Source organism: Asterias amurensis, chromosome 9 (genome assembly GCF_032118995.1).
Source record: "Asterias amurensis chromosome 9, ASM3211899v1".
NCBI classification, from domain to species: Eukaryota; Metazoa; Echinodermata; class Asteroidea; order Forcipulatida; family Asteriidae; genus Asterias; species Asterias amurensis.
Window position 1 is genome coordinate 7,977,293 of NC_092656.1, and position 27,128 is coordinate 8,004,420.

The window sequence follows — 27,128 nt, forward strand, 5'->3', positions numbered from 1 at the left end:
CCGAGTCCTATGAAACAACAAACATAACAGGCATATTACTCTGTGGGAATCGCAACCACGACTCCTGCATATACAGACACTGCTCTTGAATTACACAAGGGTCGTGGGTTCGAATCCCACCCGAGTGTATATGCATGTGATATTTGTTCACATGACTTGGGAAACCAATGAGTAAACAGTGCTAACAGACAACGAAGATGGGTAAAACAAAATGATAATGTAAATGTCAAGTTGGATAAAATGGTATAAAAATGGTCATGGTGGGAAACCTTCCTAAATTTGTTGTCTTATTATATTATACCCTCATGCAATTTCGATCACCAATTGAGTACAAAGTTTCACAGATTCGTTAATGTATTCATTTGCTGGGATACACCAAGTGAGAATACTGGTATTTGGAGAGAAAAAAAAAGAGTGCCTTTTGCCTCTAATCTGAACACAATTATATTTCCTCGTGAATGCAGGTATCTTGCTCAAAGTCAAGGTCAACTCATCCATGCAAGTACAAATCATCATCTCATTCCACTGGACGTTCGGACCTCTATGACAGATTTGACATGGTGATACGGTTGGATGGGCAAGAGCTTTAAACGCTCCAATGATTTCAGCTATGACCATGGACAATAATTATTGATCTTGGCTGTTAACGAAGAACGCCAATTTATAAAAGTCGATTTCAATCAGTTGACTACGTTAACAAGATAACTCGCCACTCGGCGTTGCTAATTTACCTCGACATTAATTGTAGGAACTTCATAATAAAACACTAGTGTAGGCCTAATGAGTAAAATGATATTCAAAAAATTAGCAAAGCAATTTCAAATGTTGATAAGAAATTAATAAATATTAATAATAATAACTGTGGCTACTTAAATAGTACACATGTCCGTCACTCAGTAAAGCTCCTGGCGCTGTAACATGCAGTTTTTTCCTGCAAGATGTGGGTCTACGTTTGAATTATGAGAACTAATTCTGAAAGCACCATGTAATGTTTTACAAGATGCTAGAATTGTTTGCAGCCTTGTCATTGCTATTTCCCTTGCCGCAGCAGTTAAGGACCTCCTGTATACTTTGTACACAAAATTACTTGTGGGGTATCCCCGTCTTTATAGAAGTCCCCTATGATATAATAGATACCAATGTTTTCCATTGTCTGTTTTGTTATCGGTCTCCAAAGGTAGTGCATACCAAATTGCATATTGGATGCCAATGTTTTCCATTGTCTGTTTTGTTACCGGTCTCCAAAGGTAGTGCATACCAAATTGCATATTGGATGCCAATGTTTTCCATTGTCTGTTTTGTTCTCGGTCTCCAAAGGTAGTGCATACCAAATTGCATATTGGATGCCAATGTTTTCCATTGTCTGTTTTGTTCTCGGTCTCCAAAGGTAGTGCATACCAAATTGCATATTGGATGCCAATGTTTTCCATTGTCTGTTTTGTTCTCGGTCTCCAAAGGTAGTGCATACCAAATTGCATATTGGATGCCAATGTTTTCCATTGTCTGTTTTGTTACCGGTCTCCAAAGGTAGTGCATACCAAATTGCATATTTTACAGTATTGAAGAATGGGACTTTCTTCAGTGTATACCACTGGTGTATTACGAATCAAATTAAGGAACATCCACAGAGTGACTGGAAAACAACGTGTTTGTGGTTGGGAGGGGGCTCGGGCGGGGCTCAAATAAGAGTTTCGTTTATTTTGCTCATCGTCTGTTCATACATGACGCATCCCCGATATTGCCATGGCAACAAAATTGTTGCTGTTCGTTAAGCTTCATTTTACGTCAATTGACATTAAAGAGTCGATACCAAATGAGCTGAAGAGCTTAGTTCAATATTCCCATAAGCCTACTTATAATCCAAGGTTGTTTTTAATAAAAAAAAAAAAATTATTTGGTTGGTTGGTTTTGGGGATGTTTTATTCGGAAGTGAAAGACATTAGTGTGTTTTTGTGTATCTTTTTTCTGTATAAGTGTTTGCATTTGCGGACTATGCAAAATATTTATAATGCGTTGGCTGGTGGAAATGAAAAGGGACTTTTTGTTTTCGACGACGGATGGTTCTGCGACGGTTGTTCAGCTAAACGTTGTCGTTTTCAGCACAACGGAGATTCATTCCAAGTACTGTCATGACTGTCGTAGAAATTGAGGGACGACCGTCCTCAAAGCCGACGCATGCGCAGATGACGCCAAATGTCATCTTTACCGTCGCAGAACCATCCGTCGTCGAAAACGAAAAGTCCCTTCTATCTTCAACCACCGGAACGTTTTGGTTTCGCTCGGCCCCACTTGCCTTCAACAAAGGTTGCTGGGATGGGCAAACGTATCAAGCACGCTTATCGGTAAGAAAGAAAATGCTCACAGTCCCATCATGCATCACACTCACAATGCACGCATGACATACTTCCTGAACAATACTCTGTGCAAGCTGATTAGCCGACCCCAGTGGTCCTGAATAGACCTGACCGCTGGGGCCGACCGAATGTTTTGGTATCATACAGGTGATCTAGCCGGGGTCGAGGTTTAAGCAGCGTCTCGGCTCTAAATTATTTTACATTTGTTTCGAGTATTTTGTAAATGTCTGGTGTTTTTCTTTTATGTAATGATGACGCCCTTGCTGTTTGTTTCTGGACCTTAACAAAAAGAGGTATACTACTACGTTAAGATCTATTTCTATGAACTTAAAGCTTTTGCAACCTTACTTTGTTATTATTATCATTAATTTGTTGTAATGGCCTACTGATGCAACTGTTACAATTAATACGACTCCTTATGAGGTTGCGAACAATTACAAAGCCCATGAGACGTTTGTTGTTTTGTGGAAACACGGTCAATAAGTTCATAACATTCCCGGTTAATTTATATCTATAGTTTGGTAGCACAACATACATGCAAAGTACTTTTACATTGTTAACGTAGTTCCGAGCATGCTCATTGTTCCGAGAACAATAGTCTTACTTGGACGTCTGCTGCCACCTAGCGTCCCAAATCTCACATTAATCTCTCTTAATTTTGTTATAAATATAATTACAAAATGCCAACAGCGGCTGCAGGAACAGCAACTGAAACCCTTCCCTCCCTCAACCTCAACAACAACAACAACAACAACAACAACAACAACAACAACAACAAGTTTAACAACAACAGTAACAACAACAACACAACATAGATGTAGCACACCGTTTAGCAAAACAGCAACTATAACAACAACAACAACAACAACATCAACAACAACAACAACAAACACATCAACAACAACAAACACATCAACAACAACAACAACAACAACAACAACAACAACAACAACAACAACAACAACAACAACAACAACAGTAACAACAACAACACAACATAGATGTAGCACACTGTTTAGCAATATATTTTGCCTTACCTGTGATTGAGACTAACGAACCCAGCACACCGTCAATGAGATAACCTATATCGAACTTTCTTCTCTTTGTCAAGTAACTGAAAGAAGGAAGAAACCGTATACAGGGTAAGGAACAATACCAAGGAAGCGTATTGTCGCCACATGAATACAAACAGACTCTTTCTTATTGTGTACGTATATTATAAGTTATCGTACTCCAAGTCGTGCACAACTAGAAAACTTATCGCGTTCGTGCACGGTGACTCCAAACATAATTGTACGTGCACGATGAGTTTAGGACTAATTGTATACATGCACGATAGGTTTCAATGTATCGCAAACATACATTATAACTTATCATAACTCTATTGTACGCGATAATTTTGGATTAATCGTGTACGTCGTGATAAATTGGATTTATCTAGTTCGTACACGATAAGTTGTCGTTTACGTACACGATAGGGTAGTGGTTTTTAAAAAGGTAGCTGCAATACGCTTTTGTACAAACAGTAAAAGTGTTCAACACAAAGAGAATGCGAGTTTTAAATAATGACAAAATTGAAACGCCTTATTTGATATCAAATTCGTACTGATGTTGCATTCAGGGATAGTGGCAGTTTTTCTCTAATGTTTTGGAAATCATGCAAAGAATATTCGATAACCAATACTTCCTCCAACGGTTGAGGTTCACGCCTCTCTCCATTTAACCGTCACTTTACACTAAAGTTTTGGCATTTATGTCACTGAATGTTCTATAATTAATTCACGTTTGCGTTTTGTGATTCGTGAAATTTGATATTCGATAATGTATTCGCACTGATGTTCTGAAATTCATGTTATTTGATATAATATATAATTAATTGTTAATTATGTTTGGGAATTCCTGCATGCAGACATTCGTTAATTTATTTGCATTAATGTTGGGGAAATCAAGCCATTGAATATTTCCGACATGTTGCCGGTGCTTACTTGAAAAGAGATTGATTAAGATTGTTTTACTTTTTTTTTTTTTTTTTTAATCCTTCCAATATTTTAACAACTGTTTTGTCACTTAATTATATTTTCGGTTCATAACACAACTCTCTTAATGTAAAAGAGTGAAAAATTAACTTGTTTTGTCCGCCATACCACTCTTTCGAAAAGAGCCATATTACAGACAACTCGCTTAAGAGTGAAAGCCGGGTACTTTCAACTCGATTTAGAGTGAAGTTCGTTCCAATTTCACTTAGAAAGGGTGAAACTGACACCACTCGGACAAGAGAGTGAATTTGTTCCTCTTTTACAATAAGAGAGAAGGTTACACTTTAAAAGGGACAGGGTAAGTATTAACACCCAGATTCAAGGTCCCAGGGGGCCTATCTAGGTCAGGCTAACCCATAAAGTGGTTAAGCAACTAAGTTTTGAACTCAGATTCTGCCCCAGTTTGACCCATTTCTGGGTCAATTTCATGAAATTTATTTACCAAACTCTGAAGAGCAAACTGAGTTTGCTGTTGTGATATTTGTCAAAGGTATACTTGTTTTTGAACAAGAAAACATTAGAACTTCGTTATTAATTTGTTTGTCCTTCTGGGTAACAACCTTTTTAGATTAAAGGTATTTTTAGCTGTTTCGTAGCGAAGCGCAGCGAAACAGCTCTTGTTTTTGTTAAAGTTTTTTTTAGCTGTTTCGTAGCGAAGCGCAGCGAAACAGCTCTTGTTTTTGTAATTGTTATTAACGAAACAGCTCTGCATTTGTGCACAAATGCAATCATGTCTAGTTATTATTATTATTAGCTGTTTCGTAGCGCAGCGCAGCGAAACAGCTCTTGTTTTTGTTAAAGTTTTTTTTATTATTATTATTTTTTTTTTTTTTATTTGTCATCTTCAGAAAAATTCCATATAAGTGCTGATTTGCAATGTTCCCAAAGAGCAATTGCAATGAAATTTTCAGGGATGAAAGGTATTGGTGCAATGATCATTGCGAAACAAGGATGTCATTATGACATAATCAGAAGTCACGTGACGTCATCTTAAAGGTGTTGTATTTTAAATGTTTGAAAATTTATAACAAATCAGCCACAAGAGACCGTAGGTTTCTGTTTGCGGAAGTTGGGAGGGATAAATAAGGTCTTCATTTTGTTTCGTGTGCGTGACCTCTACTTCCGGTCGAAACCGGGAGTGGCCCTCTAATTCAAAATTGGAAAAAGATATGAAGTTGCTTTAAACGATGTTAGTGCGTGGCTAGGGTGGGCAGTTCAAAAAAAATCCCAATGACGTCACAAAATGCAACGGCGCCCTCTAGCGGCAGGTTGAAAACTCGTCAAAATTGACTTTTTGAAGATGTGTGTGGTGAAGTTTTTTGTAATCACTTCAAATTTTACACACACGTTAACTGTCAGGCAGCCATCATATGTGTGAAGTTTCAGATCAATGACGTCATTGGGGGTCACGTGACGCGGCCTTAAAGGTGCACTTTTTGAACTAATATAACTCTCTAAGTAATTATGCGATTATGTTGAAACTTGGTAGGTTGTTAGATATTGGCAAGCTCTCGTGAATTGCGAAATGACGTCATAGTGACGTCATCACACGATATTTTATGATTTTTTTCAATTTTTGCACCTTTAACGAATAAATTGCTATCCGAACATGGTAATGGTATAATCCAAATTTTTTTTTTTTAATAGCCTGGATTAGTCATAACTGCTTTAAAAAAAGAATACATTTCAAATTCAGTTGACAAAATTTTAATTTTTATTAACGAAACAGCTCTGCATTTGTGCACAAATGCAATCATGTCTAGTTATTATTATTATTAGCTGTTTCGTAGCGAAGCGCAGCGAAACAGCTCTTGTTTTTGTTAAAGTTTTTTTTATTATTATTATTATTTTTTTTTTTTTTATTTGTCATCTTCAGAAAAATTTCATATAAGTGCTGATTTGCAATGTTCCCAAAGAGCAATTGCAATGAAATTTTCAGGGATGAAAGGTATTGGTGCAATGATCATTGCGAAACAAGGATGTCATTATGACATAATCAGAAGTCACGTGACGTCATCTTAAAGGTGTTGTATTTTAAATGTTTGAAAATTTATAACAAATCAGCCACAAGAGACCGTAGGTTTCTGTTTGCGGGATTGGGGAGGAATAAATAAGGTCTTCATTTTGTTTCGTGTGCGTGACCTCACATGACCTCTACTTCCGGTCGAAACCGGAAGTGGCCCTCTAATTCAAAATTGGAAAAAGATATGAAGTTGCTTTTAACGATGTTAGTGCGTGGCAAGGGTGGGCAGTTCAAAAAAAATACCAATGACGTCACAAATTGCAACGGCGCCCTCTAGCGGCAGGATGAAAACTCTTCAAAATGGACTTTTTGAAGATGTCTGTGGTGAAGTTTTTTGTAATCACTTTAAATTTTACACACAAGTTAACTGTCAGGCAGCCATCATATGTGTGAAGTTTCAGATCAATGACGTCATCGGGGGTCACGTGACGCGGCCTTAAAGGTGCACTTTTTGAACTAATATAACTCCCTAAGTAATTATGCGATCATGTTGAAACTTGGTAGGTTGTTGGATATTGACAAGTTCTTATGAAATATTAAAGGACGTCATGATGACGTCATCACATGATTTTTTATGATTTTTTCAATTTTTGCACCTTTAACACATAAATTGCTATCTGAATATGGTATAATCCAAATTATTTTTTATTTATGCCACATTGGGTAAAATTGCTTTGAATACCCAACAAATTTAAAACTCAGTTGAGAAATTTGAAATTTTTGTTGACGAAACAGCTCTGCATTTGTGCACAAATGCAATTTAGCTCTAGTTATTATTATTTTTTTTTTTTTTATTTGTCATCTTCAGAAAAATTTCATATAAGTGCTGATTTGCAATGTTCCCAAAGAGCAATTGCAATGAAATTTTCAGGGATGAAAGGTATTGGTGCAATGATCATTGCGAAACAAGGATGTCATTATGACATAATCAGAAGTCACGTGACGTCATCTTAAAGGTGTTGTATTTTAAATGTTTGAAAATTTATAACAAATCAGCCACAAGAGACCGTAGGTTTCTGTTTGCGGGATTGGGGAGGAATAAATAAGGTCTTCATTTTGTTTCGTGTGCGTGACCTCACATGACCTCTACTTCCGGTCGAAACCGGAAGTGGCCCTCTAATTCAAAATTGGAAAAAGATATGAAGTTGCTTTTAACGATGTTAGGTGTGGCAAGGGTGGGCAGTTCAAAAAAAATACCAATGACGTCACAAAATGCAACGGCGCCCTCTAGCGGCAGGTTGAAAACTCGTCAAAATGGACTTTTTGAAGATGTGTGTGGTGAAGTTTTTTGTAATCACTTCAAATTTTACACACATGTTAACTGTCAGGCAGCCATCATATGTGTGAAGTTTCAGATCAATGACGTCATTGGGGGTCACGTGACGCGGCCTTAAAGGTGCACTTTTTGAACTAATATAACTCTCTAAGTAATTATGCGATTATGTTGAAACTTGGTAGGTTGTTAGATATTGGCAAGCTCTCGTGAATTGTGAAATGACGTCATAGTGACGTCATCACACGATATTTTATGATTTTTTCAATTTTTGCACCTTTAACGAATAAATTGCTATCCGAACATGGTATAATCCAAATTTTTTTTTTTTTAATAGCCTGGATTAGTCATAACTGCTTTAAAAAAAGAATAAATTTCAAATTCAGTTGACAAAATTTAAATTGTTATTAACGAAACAGCTCTGCATTTGTGCACAAATGCAATCATGTCTAGTTGTTATTTTATTTGTTATTACCTTACAACACTGGAAACAATTTTTTGCAATATCTTTAATAATTCATTTTCAAGGGAAAATAATTATAGGTTTTTCACATCATCCCACACACTCGTTTATTATTTGTGTGACTGTGTGCTCTTGTGGAACAACTTTACCAAACATTCGCCACCAATGCCAGCCTTCGGATACAGCTATTAAAGACCCACTTATTTGTCCTCTGTTATTTTCATGTGATATAGCTTTTGTATATGGTCGTTATTATGTGGTGTTTTTCCTGGCTGGACCATACTTTTTACCTTTAATTATTGTATATTTTGCTTGTTGTAAATTGTGTGTGCTGCTGCTTTAGATTTGTAATCTTTATTAATGTTGGCTGTTTTTCTATTTTTAATATAAATAAATGTAATTGGAAATATTTTGTTTTATTAATACAAATTTAAAATATTAATTTGTATGTAGCTGCTAATAACTCTGGAAAACAGTGTTTTACTGAGAAGTTTTTCCAGGGTAACGAAAAAATACATAAAAAATAAAGTTGTATAAATGCTTTTTGCATTGTATTAGCAACCTTATTATACAAACAAAAAGGCCATACCTCAGGGCTATACCAGCAATGCCTCCAGCCATCGACGAGCATATTGTAGCCACAGCAGACCTAGAAATTAAAGGGAATTATCACAATTGTCAGTGCCTTGGAGTATTTTAACATTTAGGTCTACACAAAAGCTTTGTTTTGACACATTGCCAGTATGTTTTTAAATTTTACATGGTGGTAATACAATCTTAGCTTGCAATAAAACCATGTACATAGAATTTAAATGTATGGTGGAGATGCAATCTAGTGAGGTTTGTCGAGAAATGCATTTACATTAGTAGGCTTTGAAAACTTTACGTGTTGTGAATACAATATTTAGTGAGGTATGTGGAAACATCGTGTACATGAATATGGTTTGAGTTTCGGCAACAGCGACTATGTGATAATATTCACAAATCAAAAATCTAATAGACAGTGAGGCAATGTTGATCATTTCAATACATTACAGTATTGAAACTAAGAAGAAAAACTTTTTTTAAATAACCAACCAGAAGAGATACACAGGGAATGTTATAGATACAAACATAACAAAAATATAACAATTAAACAATAGAATAAAACCTCTGTGCCCTTCATTACAATCTTAAGGTACTGTCAGTCAAATGATGATGTTCGACACTAAATATTTAACGTTAATGTCTCCCATACAGGCCCTAATTGGGTAATCCATTGAAAGCTTTGATAATAATTTATTTTGACAAGCAAATAAAACCTAGATTCGAGTTTGGCCTCATCTAAAATTATGTAAACAAAGAACTGTTCCACCTCTTTAAAGGCACTGTACTGGTTAGGTAATTACCCAACATTTACACAAAAACACTTGCTAACGAGTAACTGAGAGCTGTTAATAGTATACAACTTTACTGAGAGTTGTTGATAGTATACAACTTTGTGAGAAACGATCCTCCTCTAGAGAAACGTTGTTTCTGAAAAAGAGGTTACAAATTCTCACTTAACTATCTGAGAAAGACTTCATGCCTGAAGCCTTTCTCTGGCATCTAAAAGTGTACAACTTTCGTGCAAGATGATATTTTAAGTTTCTTCATTATTTTCCTGCAACTTCGGTGACCAATTGAGCCAACATTCTTACAGATTTTATACTTTATGCAATGGGATACATCAAATGAGAATATCAGTCCCATAAACAAACGTATCCAGTGGCTTTAATTACGAACAATTGTGGCTTTCTGTGCTGATTACTTGATGTTGCATTGTAGAAACATGAACTAATCGCGGAATGTCTAGGGACGGTAAGTACACTCATTAGGCCTACCAACGTTCATTAATCTTTTAAAATAATTCCCTTAATAATGAGCCCTGTGGGGTGATTGAGTAACTCATTAAACATCCGTGGGGGCATCGCTAACTGGTAAGCTAATTCATCTAATTGCACCATCGCTGTATTCGATCCACCCCTAGCTGGGGAGAAGTAATTATGGTTTCTCGCATAATACATGCGTTTTATGCGTAATTTTATGAGACTTGTTTTTCTGGTCAAATTTTAAATGAGCTCGCTCACACAAAAAAAGATGCGATTAATAGTAATATAATAACAATAATACAAGACCATTCATGCGATTAAATGAAGAAGCCTCCATGCCCAAGACAAAACATAAAATAGAGAAAATGAAAAAAAAATCTCTAAAAAATAATAATAATTATTTAAAAGTGTAATGCTCCTCTTTTTTCTTTTTCTTTTCTTGAACTATAAATTGTAGGCTTCAATCCAAGTAGAAAAACCAATAAACGGTTGAAGATGAAACAGATTTGTGAACTAATGCACAATCGGTGTGTTAATTTTATGAGACTCTTTATGTCCCAGTGCAATTACTGAGCTCGTTCGTTTGGAATTAATATAAACCACGCGATCAACCCTTTTACGTAAACATGGCCCATTAACAATGAAGAGGGAAACAAAGGGGTGGGGAAGGGGGTGTGGTTGACAACAAGAGGATGCACTTAAAAATATATATATATCCGTACAATTAACGGTGCTGTACCTGGCAGCTACGGTACCGGGTAAAGTGCCATCAATTTCACAGTGTAGTTTTGTAAATTGTGCCATGAAGGGGTAGTTAGCAAAACTTCCAGCGTGAAATTTACTGCACTTTTACCTGGCAGCTATAGGGTGCAAGGTAAAGTGCCGTAAATTTCACGTGTTTTTTTTTGTCAGAGTGTGGACACACAAAGGACATTATCAAGGGTGGGATAGGGGTGACTAAGTAAATAGTTATTAAAGTTACAAAGGGTTTATTACTCATTCCTTCTTAGATGTTCAGAACTTGGGTTTGTATGGTCTGAATGCGCCCTATCCACAGCTACAGGTTTGACAAATCGCAACAAACAAAATTCTTGAAAGTGGCATTTATATCAGGCGGACATTTTTCTTAAAAGCCACCTGTTTCTAGAATCAATATTGTCAAAGCTAGAGAGGTTCCAGGCATAAATCAAAATCAAAAATTTCTGCCATGAAAAAACATGCCAGTAAAACAAAACAACCTCAGATTGCCTCTTAAAATTGTCTGGCTATATGCGTATGGCACTTGAATAAAGCAAAACACGATTGTCAATGCCTTAGGCTACCCCCCGGCAACCTCGGTCGTCTTACTGGTAAAACACTGCTCTTGATTTGCTAAGGTCTCAGGTTCGAATCCCACACGAGTTATAAGTCTGTGATTTTTGTTCACATAGCTCAGGAAAGTTATGGGCAAATACACTACTAGCACACATCGGTGTATATGGGTAAAACAAAAACTGTGTTTTCTATCCCTATTCAAATTTTCCATCTGTTAGATTTCCACCTTGTTTCACAAATCAAAATGACAAGTGCAAACTAATTCTTAACAATCTTCAAATCAAGCCCTTGAAAACGTGCCGGGTTCTTGACCGTGAGATCTTCGCCTACGTGCTGAATAATAAATTCTGGTTGGCTCCTTGCCCGTTCATTGGCCTTCTCACACGTTAGCATTTCTGTCTACCTCACAACGGATAAAAATGTCATGGTTTTCACCCGTTCTCTTCTTTTCCCATATAATCGTTAACCTGTTCATACACCTTTCTATCGTCAAATGTCAAATACAAGTTCCCTCACTTGGTGTATCCCAACATAGTTATACATGAAATGACAAGTCTGTTGCACTCAATTGGTCGTCGAAGTTGCAAGAGAATAATGAAAGAAAAAACACAAGTTGTGTGCTTCCAAATGCCTTGAATTCGAGACCTCAGCTGAGGTCTCTTATTCAATTCAAACATTTTAGTGAGATTTTACCTCTTTTTCAAAAACCCTGTTACTTCAGAGGGAGCCGTTTCACTCAATGTTTCATACCATCAACAGCTTTCCATTGCTCGGTACCAAATAAGTTTTGATGCTAACAAGTGTTTTGAGTAATTACCAGTACCTTGAAGGTTGTGTACGGATCGCCGAGCGACGCAAAGCACGCACTTCGTACCGACACACGTTTAGTTATTAAATGCAAATCAAAAACTTAATCACTATTATTTTAGGATGCACTGTCACTTTAACACTTCATATTTCTAGTGAAAACGTAGCCACTCGATCCATACCGACATCTCTCTCCCGAATTGCTATTATCGCCTTGGGGTATGGTCACGGCAATATAGGTTTCACGATAAGTGTTAATCAAACAATGGTATAGCATCCCACAACACACACTTGATTACCCCCACCTTGATGCAGAGAAGCAATTATGGTTATTACAACTGAACACTGTCGATGCGAACCTAACAACCACAACAGCCGGAGAAACATTTCTGACCTTTCGGTGGTTTGCATGAGTTCACAACATTCTTCATAGTCGATCGGTTTCGCTTGAGAGAAGACTATAAACGCACGCACGGATACTAATACACTAAAGGAGATCTAGTCTCTTCTCGTGTCTTAACAAAGAATACAGCTGCTCAGAGTTTCGCCCTTTATGGTGTAATAACATGGCTCGAAGATGTACGGGGTCTGTAACTTGTAACAATAACAACACGTCTAGGTTTGTTATTTTGTGCATATGTTGAGAAACACCAAGTGAGAAGACTGGTCTTTGACAATTACCAATAGTGTCCAGTGTCTTTAAGATACCATCATGTTGAATACAAACAACAATGACCCCAACCTTTAAATTTAAATACAGTTTGACTATAACGTGCACAGAATCGTTTTATTTATTGGATATTGCTACAATTTGTTTGTTTCTATATTCAATTTGTCCTGAAATTTCAGAGACGAAGAAAGCTGAATACATAACTAATGTCGAGATTTCTCTCTTGAATACAAAACGCATAACCTCACCTTTAAGTTTAAAGACAATTTTACTATTTCGTGAAAGGAACATTTGTCTGGTTTTTACATTCGATTTGTCCTAAAATTTCAGAGCTGAACCCTTCACTAACATGGAGATTTTTCAGATGAAGAATAAATATCAAACTTGCTGCGAGGTCGGTGATAATTTGATAACCATAAAAGGGACTGAAGTGGACTCTTCCTCCATCGCTTCGATGGCCCCTTGGCTTGAACTAATTTATTCATTTAAGGAAAGTGGACCGCTTGCCTTAGCAAATATTTGACCTTTATCGCCTCGCGGTTATAGAAGACTGTTTCGTGGTAGCGACATCCAAAGGACTATTTTTTCATGGACACTTTTTATTTGTTTCCCTCCAAACGATTTCGTTCCCTCGAAATCATAATGTTACAACAACCGAACAGTTCGTTAACCTCGAAATAATTTAGCGGGTACGGAGTATCTGAAATGCCATTTGATTTATTGGGGAACAAACTCTATGCTTAATAATGATGATGGAAAGCTTCCCTTAAAGGCACTGGACACTATTGGTAATTACTCAAAATAATTTTAGGCATAAAAACTTGATCCCCAATTATTTTCACAGGTCTGTTATTATATGTTGGGATACACCAAGTGGGAAAACTCTGACAATATTACCGAAGGTGTCTAGTTCCTTAAAGGTATTACTTGCAAATAAATTCCGTCTCAGCCTGAGACGAAATTTTTTTAGTTCGAAGTCTATATGGGATTAATGTGACTCTACTGAAAACATTGCTCTGTGGTTTTCATTTACTCCCCTCAAAAGCTCAACGACTATTGAAGCTGTAACCTGTACATGTAAATCATATATTACATATATCTTCATTTACAGTGATTAGGAAATCATGTCATGGCCAAAACTTGATTTTCGAAAGGTATCAAACCCTTTATAATCCAGGTAAGTTTTACTGAAACTAATGTAAGACGCGCATTATTTTTTGCTAGACACGTGTTGGCAACAGAATTACACCTTTAAAGACCCTGAACACTATTGGTAATTGCCGAGGACCAGTTTTTTCACTTGGTGTATCTCAACAAATGAATAAAAGTAACAAACCAGTGAAAATTTGAGATCTATTTATTATAAAAATAGTTCTAAATCTGAGGTCTCAAAATCAAATTCGCGGAAAATTACTTCACTTCTCGAAAACTATAGTCACTTCGGAGAGAGCCGTTTCTCACAATGTTTTATACTATCAACCTCTCCTTATTACTCGTTACCAAGTAAGGTTCTGTGCTAATAATTAATTTGAGTAATAACCAATAGTGTCCACTGCCTTTAAGTTAATAATCCCTCATTAAAAAAATAGAAACAACAGCCAGAACAAAATTTCAGCCGTCGTGGGCAAATTAACGAGCAGCTTCACCAAGCGCGGTTGACAACACTGGTGCCGGTTGACGCACCGTATGATGACGACCCTATAAAAAGATAACAGCAATCAAGTGCCGCTTCTGTATGGGTCTATAAACGCATTTTGAGTGAAATGTTTGAGTGAAGTTTTGATAAGCAGCTACTTTTATTATAGAATCTTCAAACTATACATTTTTATTTCGAGTCATTCAATTTACTTGGGTAATAATAATCGTGAAAGACCAGTAGTCTCACTTGGTATCATCCCAACATATGCATCAAATTACAAATCTGTAAATATCCGGACTCAAATTTTCATCAAAGGTGCAAAGAGAATCATGAAAGAAAAAACACGCTTGTTGCATGAATTTTTGTGTTTCCAGACACCTAAAAAGGCTTCAGCACTTTTATGATCTGAATGATAAATAACCTCTTTCTCAAGAACCGTTTCTAACAATGTTTTAAACTGCAACAAGCTCTCCATTGCTCGTTGCCAAGTAAATTGTTATGCTAACATTTAATGATAACCAATAGTTTCCATCGGTGCCTTTAAGGCTTCCATTTGCACATTCGGGGAAAATAGCCTCCGACGTCTTTCAAAGCTGTCCGCTTTAGTTTAAAAGATAAACCCCTTAATGTAAATAACAACACAACGCTATACAAAGCTATCGCTGCGGATAACATGTTCTTGATTGAGCAGTGACAAGGACGTCATGTGCAGTTTAACCGTTGTGAATCAGGAATCGATTAATTTTACTTTTACCGCGCATGGTGAAAAATATCAAAATGTCAAACATTAATACACGCATGGTTAGGCAGTACGCTTTCGCTCATGTAATTGAGTCTGTATTTAGTACGGAAGAAGAATGGTGGGCTGTATGCATCTTGTTAGATATGCGAATTGGTTCGTTCCAGCCTTCAACCATATAATTGCCAATTATTAATTTTTAGCCATTTCCTACGACACAGAAACTGACAGTGTACGAACACCGTTTGGATGACGGTCACCAATTCTATCGGCGTACCCACTTGATCCAGTGCGTTTATTAGACCACTCGACTATAGACGATGTGACCTCTGACGTAACTCGAAAACTCTCGGTGTGCTACTCAAATCATTCGTACAATCCCTTTGTTTCTTACTTTGTCAGGATGGTATGGGGGTCATCCGAGAGTGTCATGGTTACCATGTTTCTTTATTTGCGTGTTTATGTCACTTTGTTGTATTTTTGATGTAATATTTATAAATCTTTTTATCTTCTCCATTTTTGGAGGGTTTTGAGTAAATAAATAAATAAATAACAGGATTCACACGCATACCGCCGGGCAAAACCTTTGTGTTTTGGCAGCCAGCTAGAAAGTGTATGCAATCTTACCATGACTACGCGTCTTTTTGCCCGGCGAAACATGACGTATACAGTTTTTTGTCAACAGAGGGCGGTTTGAATGTAAACATAGGTCACATCGTCTATACTACGCCTTTAATAATAAATCCCGCAATGTCACAGTGCTCAAAGAAAGTTTGTTCCTCCCCTTTTTTAATTGTTCTGGACTGACTCGAAGAGGATTAAAATATATAAAAAATAAGAAAATTTAGTGTTGAATATTTTATGGTTAAAAAGGGAAAGTTGCAATGGATGTGTCATCACTTTAATCTTGCGCGCCTGACACGCGGAAGCCAGCCGGTTATAAACACTGGTCATTAGCAACCGTTTAAACACCCCACGTGACGCGCTCTCCACCAATAGGAGTAGAGAAACTGTTTGGGGTATTTCTGAATATAGAATGGTTTCTGCATACACTACATACTTATTGAACGTGTACCAGTACTAATCTAATGCATTACAAACTATACTGACATTATAAATTCTCGTAAATACAACTTAATTCGTATTAACCTTGACATCCATGGTTGATCAAACACAAGTTGTTTAATAGTGCAATTAATTATGGATCTAACAGTACAATGGCTGAGCGACAGCTCACTGACCTCTTGTTCTAGCTTCATAGAGAAAGTTACAAAAGCACAACGATGCATAACCATACATTAACATTGTGCTTAATACCGGAGTAAGGTTACCAGTCAAACTAAAATGTCATATATATACCACCTGTGACAAGACTGGTATCTGGTTTTTGCTGAACAAAAAATTAATAAGCAATGCTGTTGCTTTAGACAGTATGAAATTGGGCCTCTGGTGGCCAAGTCGTCGGGTGGGTTCAAAACCCGGTTGTGACACTTGTGTCTTTGAGCATGACACTTAACTATTCATCTTCATTCACACTTAGTATGGATTCATGTAATGATCTACAAAAGTTATCAAACCCTTTTAAGATGCACTGGATGGGCGTCGTCAGGGACGGGAAAAGGACCACGCCCTAACCTAAAAATACACGTCCAGAACAAATAGATGTGTACATTTCCTGGGTGCGACATGGATAAAACCTCTCGAAAACCATTAAAAACAGACAAGGAAAAAGTTTATTCTGAATCCCTGAATGTTTAATATAAACTCACCTTGCCGCCAGGGACCATTTATCCAGAGTTATTCCTTGAGTACTACCACAGTTGAATCCTAGCCAACCCCACCTGGAAAAAACAAAAGTTAATCAATTAATTTGTATAATGATAACATTGTTCATATTCAGGCACAAAAAGTTGAAAAAAGAGGAACATTTTCGAAGGCACAACGCAAGTGCGGAGCGAGGCAGCCGAAACGCCACGGGACATGCGACCCAAAATGGTACCCTAGAAAATGTTGAGGTTTTTTTGTCTAAGGTGCATTGTTAGCATGTACTAGGCTTATTTTATATTATTGTAGTTGTACATTGTTGTTGCCAGGCATATACTAGGCTAAAACAAAAATTAAAAAAAATAAAAACGCGGAAGAGTTGCATGCCTGCAATTTAATAGAAAATATTTCTTGAAGGATCGTTTCTAACAATGTTTTATAACATCAACAACTATCCATGCTTTAACCAAGTTTTAACGGTTATTATTTTTTAGAGTAAAGTATCACTTTTGCCAAAGAGTACACTCCCTTTAAACAACATCAAACTTAATACTCATGACCTCTGGTGGAAACCACCTTTATTACATGTAACAAACTGCCCACGATAGAGTCTGTGAATAGACACATTTCCCCCGCCATAATTTATAATAAAAAAAAAAAACGGTCGGCATGTTCACCACGATGTACTCAGTGTAAATGCATGCAGTCCAAGGGTCAAAATTTACTCTCTTTTTTTTTTAATCAAGCATTTTATTTCCAAAAGGAGGGGCTGAACTTTGTAATTTGTATACATGTCCTCCTCTCCGCGCAGAATCACTTTGTTTGACATGATGGGTTGGCATGGTGACCCTTTTCAAGCTTTTGCAAACAAGACTGACTATAATGCATCGAATATCAAATCAATACAGGGTTTTTTTCGGGCACCGAGTGGTTTTAAGATCAAGTCGGTTCGCAAGATCCAGTATATAGTGGTTTAATTTAATTGATTTGTGTTGTTTCAATTTGTTTTATTCAGCACACAGGTAGGCCTAATAACCCGGTCGGCAACTATATCTTGTAAAAACTGGTACTCGGGTGAAGTGTGCCATTACACACAGCGAGATACCTCGCTAAAGGGTTTTTAAAATACTTTATGTAATACATAAAACACATACCAGATTTACATTTAAGGCAGTGGACACTATTGGTATATTACTCAAAATAATTATAAGCATAAAACATAACTTGGTAAGGAATAATGGGGAACAGGTTGATAGTATAAAACATTGTGAGAAGGAGTTTTCGAGAAATCAAGCATCTGAAAACACACAACTCTGGTGACTAGGGTGTTTTGTTTTCTGGCATAGTTATTTCGCAACTCCGACCACCAATCGAGCTCAAATGATCACAGGTTTGTTAATTTATGTAGATACACCAAGTGAGAAGACTGGTCTTTGACAATTACCAGTAATGTCCAGTGTATTTAAACGTCTGGGGCTTAAAGATAATGATGATAGAAAGCTTCCCTTTAAATATTACTTTGCTAAGGTGCTGTTATTTTTTAGAAATGCGTAAAACAACGTCACGAACATAATTTTCTTTACAGGTGACGAAATTTATTATAGCATGTACAACGTATTATACACAACTTTCCTGAAAACATTGCTCTGTGATTTTCACTTTTTGTTTTAAAAAACATAATACTTACAAAGCTGAAACCTCTACAGGTAATTTATATTACATACATCTTCATCCACATTGAGTATAGAGGTTCATGTCATGGCAATAAACTTGATCTAAAAAAGGTATCAAACCCTTTAATATACTAATTGAGCGTCATCAGAGACGGAAAAACAGACCACGCCCTAACATCAAATACATGTCCAGAACAAATATATATGTTGTGTACATTTGTAACTGTTTATATTGCAAATCCATATACGAGCGAAATTCAATCTGGTTCGATCGTGTAATGAAAAACGCAATTTTGTTTCTACGAAATTGCAGAATAAGTGTAAAAATCTATAAAAAATACAAGATATAATTGCATCTTTACATCAAAATGTCCGATGTGTGATGCTTAACAAGCAGTGGTGTTAATTTATTCGAATGCCCTGTCAAGGCTTAAAGTTCGGGGATGCAAATGTTGTTCCAAATTAAGCATCGAATGAAGAAATTACCTAGAATAACATGGATTTGCTTTTGGTTAAAATCATTGACCTCATAAAACCATATATCAATAATTTGTGCGGTAATCACCCACTCAGTGCAGTAAACAATATATAAATAATATAATATATACTCTTTTTCAGTCGAATTCTCTGTTTGTCAGCTGATACAGAATGATGCTCACTTAAAGGCATTGGACTCTTTTTGCAATAATTGTCAAAGAACATTATTCACACTTTGTGTATCCCAACATACTATGCATAAAATAACAAATCTGCCGTCTGTGAAAATTTTAACTCAATTTGGTCATCAAAGTTGCAAGAGAGTAAGAACGAAATCATCCTTTTGCACAAATGTGTGTGCTTTTGAAACACCTCATAAAAGGCTTCAGACCTTAAGTCATTTTGAGTGAGAAATAACCTCTTTCTCAAAAACTATGTTACTTCTCACAATGATTTCTACTATCAACAGGTAAAACAAAAATTAATATACCATCAACGGGTCTCCGTTTCTCGGTACCAAGTGATTTTGTTATGCTAACAATTTATTTGAGTAATTACCAGCAGTGTCCAGTGCCTTCAAGCCGTAGACTTCATTATTATTTTATTCAAATGTACTGTTTGGCTTTAGCTTCCCAAGCTACAAAGTTTGCTCCAAATTAAACATCGGATGAAGAAACTACCTAAGAATAACAATGATTTGGTTTTGGTTACAGTCGACTTCATGAAACGATATGTCATTAATTTATGCAGGGGTCATAAGATAAGATAAGATAACAACTTTAATTATTATCCCACACTTGGGAAATTACAACTAGCCCTGATTCAAACAGTAAAGACAAAACACTAAACATTTGTGAAAAATAGTCAACACTATGTTTATAATTTCCGAAAATGCTCTCTTTTAGGTGATTTCATAATTTACAAAAGCTCACATTACTTTAATGTGTCTCTTTTATTGATAGTTTTTCTGGGAATTGCATGGAATAGGCTATCCGGTAGACCTTTGAGTGATGAACGAGTTGCAGCTGTTTTGTTTTATTCCTATTAGGGTTTTTTTCTCGATACTTATTTTTAGCGGTTTTTATGCAACTCTTTCTAATTGAGCATTAAAGGGACAATGAGAAAAAATCGACAATGAAAAAAAAGTAAAAGTTATGACTTAAATCCCATAGTCATTACAGCATTAAGTCGTAACTATTGCTTCTAAATTTCATATATGATTTGCCATAATTCCTAATTATGACTTGTTCCAAACAATTCATATTCAGGCCTGGTGTTTCATGGAGGCAACGAAGGCGGTTTCCTCAATGCCCCCTGGTCGTTGCCTTTGTGCCCTTGTCATTTCAAAACGAAGCATACAGCACTGGTCTATATTATATCATTTTACTCAATTATATCGCATAATTATGACTTAGTTCTTGTTCCAAATAAGTCATATGGGATAAAGGTAAGATTTATCAGGTCAGAAGTTTCATTTGAATTATTTGTTCTCTCTCTCTCTCAGTGTCCCTTCAAGGCTTCCGTATCTTTCTTCTTTTGATATATCACATTTAGTGTCCATTCTGTCAATAATTATTGACTGCCGAGCCTGGAACGTGACCAGAAGATTCGCTTTTGCAAAGCAGATGGTGCGTTGTGTGCAAAACAGATCACGGGGCCGGACTTTGTATCTTCTCGCCAATTCATTGACATGCACGTACAAAACAGAGGCCGACCTATATTTGGGTCTTACGTTCCCAGTTCATTTTATATGTATATACTAACCACAAAGGTGAAAGTGTCTTCATGTCAAATTTGGGCACGCAGTAAAATAATTCGATTGACCGCCGTGTCCTGCCTAGGGGGCCACTATATACGGCGCGTAGCCCCATTCGATAATGTAACTCAAAACGTAATTTACTTTGTGAGCTTCGTTACACGTTATCTTTTTATAGACCTATAATAATATGAGAATTGAGAGGAGTTATCTATTCGTTCGATTCCTTTTAAGGTAAAAAAATCAAGTCAAAAGGTCACTCTGCTGTTGAAATGTAATCGGACGTAATTCGAGATTGCACTGCATTGATATTTATTTTTTCACTTGGATTTTCTACACCTTCTCTGTGGCTATCATGGGAGCACAATCTGTAACAAAAGTTTTGCAGCAATTTGAAATTATGAAACAACCGAAAAACGTTTTTTTTTTTCTACGTAAGACAGGTTATCATAGAGACACAAGTACAGACAACTATAAAAGTTACATCAATTTCCATGTTGCCGAAAAAAATTATATAGAAAGATGCAAAACTTGTCCATCAACGCCAATGATATCATTTTGCATATAGACCCCTTTAATATAACGTCACAAGTTCAAATGTTAAGACCACACTTTGCCCCCTCCCCCTTAAATGTAAGCTTGCCGCCCCTCCCCCTTTACGAACCATTCGGACACATAATATGAACAAGTCGTGCACCGCCGCTGTATGAAGATGCCTATTTACTTGTTCCCATTCAGACCCCCCAAAAGACACGTGTTTCCGGAATGATGAGTCTGGTTACCATATCAAAATTTGTAGCATGGACATCTGATGCAGCAAAACATACGAATTTCTTTAGCTGTTTAAGTATCTGACCTAAATTTGATGAAATTAACTTGTCACCAGTTGAATTTCGTAACCATGTGTGTCTGTGGGGGAAAAAACAGATACCCAAAAGTGTTAAAAGTGGCGTATATGCCTCTCAAGAATCGATGTCCTTTTTATTAGCTGCCGCTGGCTATTTTTATGGTCAGGCGTTGGTTTAAATTGGTTTTAGAAGAGTAGCCTACACACAAAAATGTAGAAGTTTCGTTAAATTAATGTGGTCTCGATCACGTAAGTGAAGACAGCGGTTGTAATTATGTGGGATTTTAGGCATTGCATGGTGAAATATCGAATTGAACTGGTTTGCGGTAGCACCATGTGTGTTTCTAACTATGCTGTGTAGATTGTGCTCTTTTGAGTACTTGTCTTGCGTTATATTCTACTACCGCGGAATAGATCTTCGGAAGTCGGAACACTTCTCAGTTCTAAAAAGAACTCTCTTGCTTATTAACACTGGTCTCCTGCTTACTACCTGGACGGATGGTATGAAATAGACCGGGACTACACGTTCACTTTAGTTTATCGAAGGGACTTTTCGTTATTAACTTCACTGCGTCGGATCGAAGTAAGTTAAAATAATACAGGTTCACATTTTGATGGGGATTTTGTACAGAGCCTTATTAGATCGACGCAAACTCGACATATATCAAGCAGTTTTGTAAACCTCCAAAATGTAATTTTCTTATTTCTAAGGGAAATCCCGAGGGAAGACCTATTGGGAGGATTGTTATTGGAATGAACTTTCTAACCAGCGAACTAAACAGATAAAGATTAATAATAGCTTCATATTCCATTAATTTACTAACGATGTATTTATGATATGTAATTATGAGGAGATCTCATTACTAACAAAAAGCTGGCTGCAAAGGGAGCAATCCTCAGCATTCAGTGTGGCCATAAAGAAAGCGGAAGCCATAGAGGTTAGGAATGACGTTCGTAGCTAGATGAATTGTCAATTGAAGCTACAAATTGCGATGGGTAGAAAATTAAAGTAACTTGACATTCAAGAATAGAGAGCAATAACCAGAGTGAAGCGTAATTTACCCGCCCGAAGAGGACAGCATTTCAGCCCGAAATATTTTCACATCCCCCCAAAAACAAAATAATACGCGGGTCTTATGAGAAAAGGAAGTATGACAAAAGTATGGAAATTAATAAAAAAATAAATATATATTTTATATTTAAAAAAGGGACTATTGGGGACTTTATTGCTTAACTTATCAAAATTAAATCTTTATAAAGCCTATAATGATGACAGAAACATTTATTACATGTATGTATTCCCAACTTCGTCGGTATTCTATTTGAAACTAGATAATTTTGAGATCAATAAGCATCTCTATGTATGGAACACTAGCCAGTTTCTCAGTAGCCAGTTCCTCCGCAACGACGGAAGAGTATACAACAGAGGTTTTGCCAAAACAGAAAATATAAAAAATATTTAAAAAGTGAATACAATCACATTAATTATTTTTTCTTTGACTTTATTATGGTTCAATTGAATTCTGCCAGAAAAGAAAAATATGTCAAACAAATATTCTTTGAGACTTAGTAAATTTCAGCTTGATATAGAAAAAAATAAAAATGAATCCACAAGTTACAGGAACTACTTAAAGGATCCATGGTAATTATCAATGTGTATTGGATGCAATTACTGAATGTAAATTGAAAACAATATTAAAACGATGCCATTAAAGCAAAGGACAATGCCTTTACATCTCCGATAATTACATTTAGAGTCATGATTAAAGGGACACGTTGCCTTTGATCGGACGCATTGGTTTGTACAAAGGATTTAAAACCGCTTGTTATAAAAATTTAAAAAATATGGTTACAGACATAACAGTAGAATTCAATGATCCACAAAAGGTTGCCTCTAAATTGAGTGGTTTTCGTGTTGTACTTTGCGAACTAACAAGGTGCGCAATTTCGTGGAGTCAAACATTTGACTCCACAAATGCCGTGCCGTGTTAGTTTACGACCGTGCAGTTTCGAGGCATATTCGTGTGGATCATTATATATTCTACTATTCTATGTGCATTTCATAACAAACGGTTTCAAACTCTTTTCATAGACCAACTCGCCCGATCCAAGACAACTTGTCCCTAAAGCTTAACGAGTGCCGGGCAGTGTGAAAGGCATATGGACAAGGCCAGCAGTAGGCCTACATTGTCAACACGACTTCCCAATTTTACACATCAATTACTTCCTCAATAATGATAGTGTACTTAATATTTCGGTAATGAAACATGAAAGGTTTTTCCCTCTTCCCTTGGCAATTAATGTATTTTATGGTTTAGGTGATGGAGGTCCGAAATGAAATGATGGTTTATAACTGAATAATTAATACATTTATTTTATAAGGGGAATTATTATTAGTGGCAAGTTCATTGGTTTACATGCTGCTGCGTGCTGTGCGATGGTCCTCTTTCACATAACTGTGATGACGGGCGCTTTCGGTTGGTAATGTAGGTAAAGTACGTCTCACAATTAGTAAAAGCATAGTCGTCTTGTATATTTGGTTTGCGGTAACACCATGTGTGTATCTACTTGCCAGGTAGAGTTGTTCTTATGAAACTGTCCTGCTTTATTCTACTGCCGTTGTTTTGTCGTCGTGGTTTTGTGTTTCTCTGTTGTTTGTTCGGTTGTTTACTGTGGGCGATTGTCTGTTTGCTTGTTTTGTCCCATTGTTGCTGTTATTGCAAGTGTTTCTCTTATTTACGTTTTGTTTTAGCCTAATTGCTTTTTTATTGTATTCATGGTCATATTTATTCATTTATTTCAAAAGGTCAGTAAGATATTAACGAGCACATTGTGCATAGATCATGATTCATTCTACAAAAAGAAACTTTCCTTATTTTCTTTATGGTTAAAATCTATGGCGCCCTAACTGAAATGTAAAATTTCATTTTCTATATTTTGTTTATCGGTTACAGTAAAAGGAAAAAAATAGAAGTACGCTTACTTGAACAAAATACAATATTACCAGCTCCTTCCCTCTATCACCCCCCCCCCCCTCTCCCCACTTCCACTTGTGTCCCTCATTATTCATCCCTTGTTGTTCCTTTGTGTTTCCCTTCCACTCGACTGCTTTCATTACACCATTTTCCTTTTGTCTGTGTTGTCATTAGCGTATAGCCTTTTGCTAAAAAGATTCTGCTAGGGTCGAAACAACATGCTATCGACTATTTTTTTCGTAAAAAGGGTCATGATACGCCATTTTCATTGATCAAGAACATAATGAAACTATTGAAACCTAACCCTAACCCTAACCCGAACCGAAAAAGACTATACTTGGTTATGATGCACTCAGTTTGATGGTCTTTCAGAGCCAAAATTAAAGTAGGTATAGGTTGAAATAGGTCAGGCAATTAGGCACTATATGTTTTGTCAATGCATCTTCTCTTGTGGAAGAACACCTTGTTCCATTTATCAAGAATTATAATTATAAACATATCGGTACAATAGCAATGTTTTGGGTTTGGTGTGCTCGTTTTGATGGTATTTTGGAAGCAAAGTTAAGTATGCCTGTCTTGAACTTCACAACTGTTTTTGTACGTGTATAGCAGTACTGGCGTAATGATAGAAGTTCGAAAACAAAATATATACTCTAAAAACTGCGTGCTTAGATTTTCAACACATTTCTAAGCATAAGTTTTGTACCCACTTTTTCATACGTTGAAGTGCTGGAACATGTTTAGATTTCCGTTTCTTTGAATCATACAAAACATGTTAGCAGGTGTCTATTACACTTGTTTATTATTTAATAATATCTAAGTTGGTACCGCACGTGTGTTTAGACGCTAAGCAGTGTACCAACGATATTATGTATTATTCATTTATAAATTCTGATATTTTTTTTACCCGGTCTAAACGACAGATAATTGATGGATAAACTTTACTTACAAAGTGTTCACCTGAGACTAAAAGAGGGCCACAAAATGTGGAGACACTTATATGGACTGACACGCGCGCACACAGTGGGTGCGTTCGTTTAGCTTCCCTGGGTCGACCCGGTGTGTTGCGTTTTTTTTTTTTCACCAGGACGAACGTGGGTAATTATCTGCACACGTTCGTCCTGGAAAAAAAACACCACCACACACCGGGGTCGACCCAGGGAAGCTAAACGAATGCACCCACAGTTTTTACAGTGTTCGAACAATATGTGCCCATTTTCGCTACCTTATGAAGTTCCACACGGACAAAACAAAACGGGAAAAATAAAAGGCGTTTATATTGGAATCCAAAAGACTGGGGGCTCCACAAGGACAATTGTGTGCAAAGTATATGGAGAAACTTTTAAAGTGCATGGCAGATAAAAGGAAAGAACGAAATAATGCTCCAAAAGAAGGCATCTTTAGGAATGTGTGTAATTTTCCTGCAAGTGTAAAACAATACCTAAGTAATAAGGCATGTTCTTTTGTAGTTGTCATCTAAAATGAAAGATTTTTTCGTTGACTCTATGAACATTTCTACTAGGATCGCTTCGGTTATTCAGTTATAAATTAGTGTGGATATAAAAACATTTAAGTTAAATGTCAGGGTCAGTCTTGTATGGTTGATTATTAATAACACACCCCGACTGGTTGCTTTGCATTACGTACTATGTCGCTATGTCGGGATTTAAACAATGTGACTGAGAAAAATAAGCGCTTTTAGAAACAGCGATTTAGGTTGCCAGGTTTCCATGTCTCGAATTTCGTTGGACTAAATCCACAAGACCACAGGGCTTCTGATGTTCAACATTTTCACTGAACCAAAATCGTAACGAGAAAAAGAAAAACAGCACATAAATCTATTTAATTTGGACAAGCACATAAGGCGAGATTCCTCTCGTGTTGTCTAACATCTAAGTAAAGCTCAATCGTCAACCTATGGGTTTGGGTACTTTTTACACAATGTCCACAGATTAACATTAAACTTAAACAGTTTGAAGATAATGACAGAAAGAAAGTTTCCTTTTACTTGCTAAGGTGCTGTAGTTTTTTTAAAAAATGAGTAAAACAATGTCACACAAATTATTTTCGTCTCAGTTTTAGCATAGCATGTAAAGACGTATTAACCAGTTATGGTATTATTACAATAACATTACCATAACTGGTTAATACGTTTTCACATGCACAATGTTCGTCTCATTGAGAGTGAGATGAAAATGATTTGTTTCACTCATTTCTCAAAAACTACAGCACCTCAGTCATAAGTAATATTTTAAGGAATCTTTCTACTATCATTATCTTCAAACTGTGTAAGTTTAATAATTTGTGTTACAAAAAGTACCCAATTGCTTTCAGCGATTATTATCACATGTTACATGTGGACATTGTTATGAAGTTTGTTTATTTATTATTTCACAGTGGTGAATAATATTATTCAACCATGACAACAAATGAAGTAAACAAGTTAAAAGCGTTAGACTTGTCCAGTT

The 27,128-nt window shown here is 36.4% G+C and overlaps 1 protein-coding gene across 1 annotated transcript in view; it reads right to left on the minus strand.

The window, feature by feature from the left end:
* The window catches only part of LOC139942284 (putative ammonium transporter 2), a 46,854-nt gene that overhangs the window by 10,751 nt on the left and 8,975 nt on the right, over window positions 1-27,128 (minus strand). Inside the window, exons 3-5 of the mRNA XM_071939088.1 lie at window positions 16,938-17,009; window positions 8,739-8,798; window positions 3,392-3,468 (exon numbers count right to left, since the gene is read on the minus strand). Coding sequence (XP_071795189.1) covers window positions 3,392-3,468; window positions 8,739-8,798; window positions 16,938-17,009 — 209 coding nt within the window. The remainder of the gene's footprint in view (window positions 1-3,391; window positions 3,469-8,738; window positions 8,799-16,937; window positions 17,010-27,128) is intronic.